Raw genomic sequence first — 5000 nt, forward strand, 5'->3', positions numbered from 1 at the left:
GTGCACTCCCCCAAAACCGGACTCTGGCTGCCTACACGGCGGGGTAAAAACGGTCATACACGTAAAAAAAAAAATTATAAAAAAGCCCACTCGTGTACATACGAGTGAACGTGGGCGTTGCAGCCCACGAACGAAGAAAAAGAAGAAGAAGAAGAAGACTCCAATAGAAGTTGTAGAAGGAGTAGCAGCAGCAGTAGTAATAGAAGTAGTGTTTGTAGTAGTAGTAGCAGTAGTAGTAGTAGCAACATCAACATCATCTTCTTCATTGTGAACATGAACATGAACAAGTTTACTTTAATTTTGCATGTTGGTGGCATTTATGCCAAAGTAAAAATCTGATTGTGTGTGTGTGTGTGTGTGTGTGTGTGTGTGTGTGTGTGTGTGTGTGTGTGTGTGTGTGTGTGTGTGTGAGTGCGTAAAATTTCAATTCCACAACACACGGCTGTAATAATCAGATTCCAAAGAAACACGAAAGCAGTCTAGTCTCCATGTCGAAGTAGTTTGCATTATTATCAGTTGTGATGCGCGCGCACATGCACACGCACGCACGCATGCACACACACACACACACACACACACACACACACGCGCGCACGCGCGCGCTCGCGCGCGCGCGTGCTTTCACACACGCACGCGCATGCAAACAGAGACAGAGAGTGAAAGAGGAGAGAAGGGTGTGGGCAGAAAGAGAAATACTGGGAAGAGAGACAACTCCACATCAATTTATTTTCCACTCAATCTGCAAAAAGAAGCGGTTTTTTCCCTTGATGCTGGCCACCAAGCACAAAAGACGTTTCAGTCGCTCTTCTGTCTTCTGCTTCACACCCCAAAAAAAAACAATGGGGGCATGCTAACAACTTTGAATCAGAGTTGCACGAATTGCTTCACATCACATTTTCACGACTGTCTTAACGTCCATTAGAAAGAGAGAGAGAGATGGGAGGAGGGGTAGGAGGGAGAGAGAGAGACACACACAGAGAAAAAAAAATAAATGAATGGATGAACAAATGAACGAACGAGGAGTCCCTATTTTCCAACGGTGGAGATAGTAGCAAGTTTTCCGACTTACATCTTTGCCGTTGTTTGAAGGCGCGCACACACACACACACACACACACACACACACACACACACACACACACACACACACACACACACACACACACACGTTCGGATAAATCCATACACGCTTCGCCACGTGTGCTACGCAGATGCTTATCCAGCCGCAAAACACCCAACGCGCTCAGTCAGGATTTTCTTTATTGTTATTTCATTCTTCTTTTCTTTTCTTTTCTTTTTTTCAGTTTATATCTATCTTTATTTTTTTTCTGTTTTTCTATTTCTATTATTTTCGATTTCTATTTTTATTTCATTTATTATTGTTTTACTATTATTTCATTTTTTTCATTTTTTTATTTTTTCATTTTTTTATTTGTTTGTTTATTTGTTTGTTTGTTTATTTGTTTGTTTATTTATTTATTCATTTATATATTTATTTATCTATTTATTCATTAATTTATTTATCTATTGATTTATTCATTTATTTTTATTTATTTATTTATTTATTTATTTATTTATTTATTTATTTATTTATTTATTTATCTATCTATCTATTCACTTATCTATTTATTTATTTATTTATTTATTTATTTATTTATTTATTTATTTATTTATTTATTTAAACTACTTCTTTACCTGTTTGTTTTATTCTGTTTGTTATTCATTTTGTTCATCAATTTCTTATATTTGATTTTGATTTTGCTCCATTTCATCCTATTTCGTGTCGCCCTCAAAGGGGCTGACGAAGCGCGTTTTGGGGTTACACTGCCAGGCCAGTCAGGCATGATGGAACTGAGCAGCGCTGAGAAGCATGTGGTGCAGCACAATGAACACATGGTTAGAACTGTGTCCAGAACGCAGTCAGTACCAGTGACGCTTCCTCCTTCCGTGAGCAACTGAAATGGACTTGAACTGAAGGACAGGACTGGACTGACTGAACATAACTGAGCTGAACTGGGTTGGGTTTAGACTGCACTGGACTAGACTTAAAATGGACTGAACTAAATGAGAATTGACTGAACTAAACAGGACTGGACTGAAGTGGACTGGACTGGACTGGAGGACAGGACTGGAATGACTGAGCTGGATTGGACTGACTGAACTAAACTTAACTGGTTTGGACTGGACTGAATTGGATTGGTCTGAAGTGGACTGGACTGGACTGAAGGACAGGACTGGAACGACTGAACTGGTTTGGTCTGGAATTAACAGGACTGAACTGAACTGGTCTGAAGGACAGGACTGGAATGACTGAACTGGTCTGGTCTGGAATTAACAGGACTGAACTGAACTGGTCTGAAGGACAGGACTGGACTGACTGAACTAAACTGGACTGGTCTGGATTTGGACTAGACTAAAATTGACTGAACTAAAGGGGAATTGACTGTTTTACATTTATTTGCTTATTTATCATCGTTGTCTTTTATTTATTCTTTTTTCTTTTCTTTTATTATTATTATTATTGTTGTTATTATTATTATTATTATTATTATTATTATTATTCTAAATTATTATTTATTTATTTATGTACGCTTATAGTTGACTTCATCAAGTTTTTTGCGTCTTATACATATTATTATTAGTAGTAGTACTTTTTTATGTATTTATCTATTATTTATTTACCCCTTTTTTTCTTTCTTTTTTTTTTCTCAAGGCCTGACTAAGCGCATTGGGTTACGCTGCTGGTCAGGCATCTGCTTGGCAGATGTGGTGTAGCGTATATGGATTTGTCCGAACGCAGTGACGCCTCCTTAAGCTACTGAAACTGAAACTGACTGAATTGCACAGGACTGAACTGAGCTGGACTGAAGTGGACTGGACTGAGCGGACTGAAATGAAATGAAATTGACTAGGCTGGGCTGGGCTGGACTTAACTGAAGTGAACTGGACTGGACTGAAATTGGTTGAACTGGACGGGACGGGACTGAAATGAAATGAACTGGGGCTAGACTGCTCTGGACTGGGCCGGACTGAAGTGAAACGAACTGGACTGAACTGAAGTGAACTGGGCTGAAGTGAAACGAACTGGACTGAACTGAAGTGAACTGGGTTGAAGTGAAACGAACTGGACTGAACTGAAGTGAACTGGGCTGAAGTGAAACGAACTGGACTGAACTGAAGTGAACTGGGCTGAAGCAAAATGGACTGGGCTGAACCGAAATGAAGTGAAATGAACTGGAGTGAAATGGACTGGACAAAACTAAAAATAAAATGAACTGGAGTGAAATGGACTGGACTGGACAAAACTAAAAATGAAATGAACTGGAGTGAAATGGACTGGACTGGACAAAACTAAAAATGAAATGAACTGGAGTGAAATGGCCCTGGACTTGGACAAAACTAAAAATGAATTGAACTGGAGTGAGAAAGACTGAAGGACATGACTGGACTGACTGAACTGAACTGAACTGGTTTGGATTAGACTGAAGTGGACTGGACTGAGCTGAAGGACTGGACTGATTGAACTGAACTGAACTGGTTTGGTCTGAAATTAACTGGACTGAAGTGGACTGAACTGGACTGAAGGACAGGACTGGACTGACTGAACTAGGCTGAAATGGACTGAACTAAATGGGAATTGACTGAATTGAACAGGACGGGACTGAAATGAACTGGACTGAAATGAAATTAAATTGACTCGGCTGGGCTGGGATGGGCTGGACTTAACTGAAATGAACTGGACTGGACTGAAATGGACTGAACTCAATGGGAATGGACTGAACTGAAATGGACGGGACTGAATTGAACTGGAGCGGACTGAAATGAAATAGAATTGACAAGGCTGGGCTGGGTTGGACTTAACTGAAGTGAACTGGACTGGACGGAAATTGGTTGAACTGAAATTAGATTAACTGGACGGGACGGGACTGAAATGAAATGAACTGGGGCTAGACTGCTCTGGACGGGGCCGGACTAAAGTGAAACGAACTGCACTGAACTGAAGCGAACTGGGCTGAAGTGAAATGGACTGGGCTGAACCGAAATGAGGTGAAATGAACTGGAGTGAAATGGACTGGACTGAACCGAAATGAAGTGAAATGGACTGGAGTGAAATGGACTGGACTGGACAAAACTGAAAATGAAATGAACTGGAGTGAAATGGACTGGACTGGACAAAACTAAAAATGAAATGAACTGGAGTGAAATGGACTGGACTGGACAAAACTAAAAATGAAATGAACTGGAGTGAAATGGACTGGACTGGACAAAACTAAAAATGAAATGAACTAAGGTGAAATGGACTGGACTGGACAAAACTAAAAATGAAATGAACTAAGGTGAAATGGACTGGAATGGACAAAAAACAAACAAAAAAAAACCGAACTGGTCTGGACTGGACTGCACTAGACTGAACTGGACAATATAGACTGGACTGAAGTGAAAAGAAAAAAAAAACGAAGTAAACTAAACTGTCACCTTGCACCCCCCACCCCCAACCCCCCAACCCCAACCCCCCAACCCCCCAACCACCCCCCAACCACCCCCCTCACCCCAACCACCACCACCCCGGTTACCTGACCTGCAGGCCTACCTGGTGTACAAGTACCGTGGCAAGGAGCACACGGGCCACGGAGGTGGAGGCACCACCATGCTGAGCCGGGGCTCCAAGTACACCATGGGCAACAAGCCGCAGTCCGCCCTCTCCAACGCCATCTCCTCCAACGGCGGCTTCGGCGACAAGGGCGAGGAGGAGGAGTGCGAGAGCTTCCTGGAGAAGGACATTCAGGTGCGGGGCTAGTGGGGTCGGGGTTGGGGGTCTGGGGGTGGGGGTGGGGTGGGGGGGTCTGGAGAGTTTTTGTTTTTGTTTTTGTTTGGTTTGGTTGGGTTTGTGTGTGTGTGTGTGTGTGTGTGTGTGTGTGTGTGTGTGTGTGTGTGTGTGTGTGTGTGTGTGTGTGTGGTGATGATTATTTTTCGGTAGTGGTGGTAGTGGTTGTGGTGGTT

General features: G+C 42.2%; 1 protein-coding gene across 1 annotated transcript in view; it reads left to right on the forward strand.

Moving 5' to 3' along the window:
• Positions 1–5000, forward strand: part of LOC143300277 (uncharacterized) — a 1018322-nt gene that overhangs the window by 1007602 nt on the left and 5720 nt on the right. The window contains exon 15 of the mRNA XM_076613873.1: positions 4585–4785. Within this exon, the coding sequence (XP_076469988.1) occupies positions 4585–4785 (201 nt within the window). The remainder of the gene's footprint in view (positions 1–4584; positions 4786–5000) is intronic.

Source organism: Babylonia areolata, chromosome 26 (genome assembly GCF_041734735.1).
Source record: "Babylonia areolata isolate BAREFJ2019XMU chromosome 26, ASM4173473v1, whole genome shotgun sequence".
Lineage (NCBI taxonomy): Eukaryota > Metazoa > Mollusca > Gastropoda > Neogastropoda > Buccinidae > Babylonia > Babylonia areolata.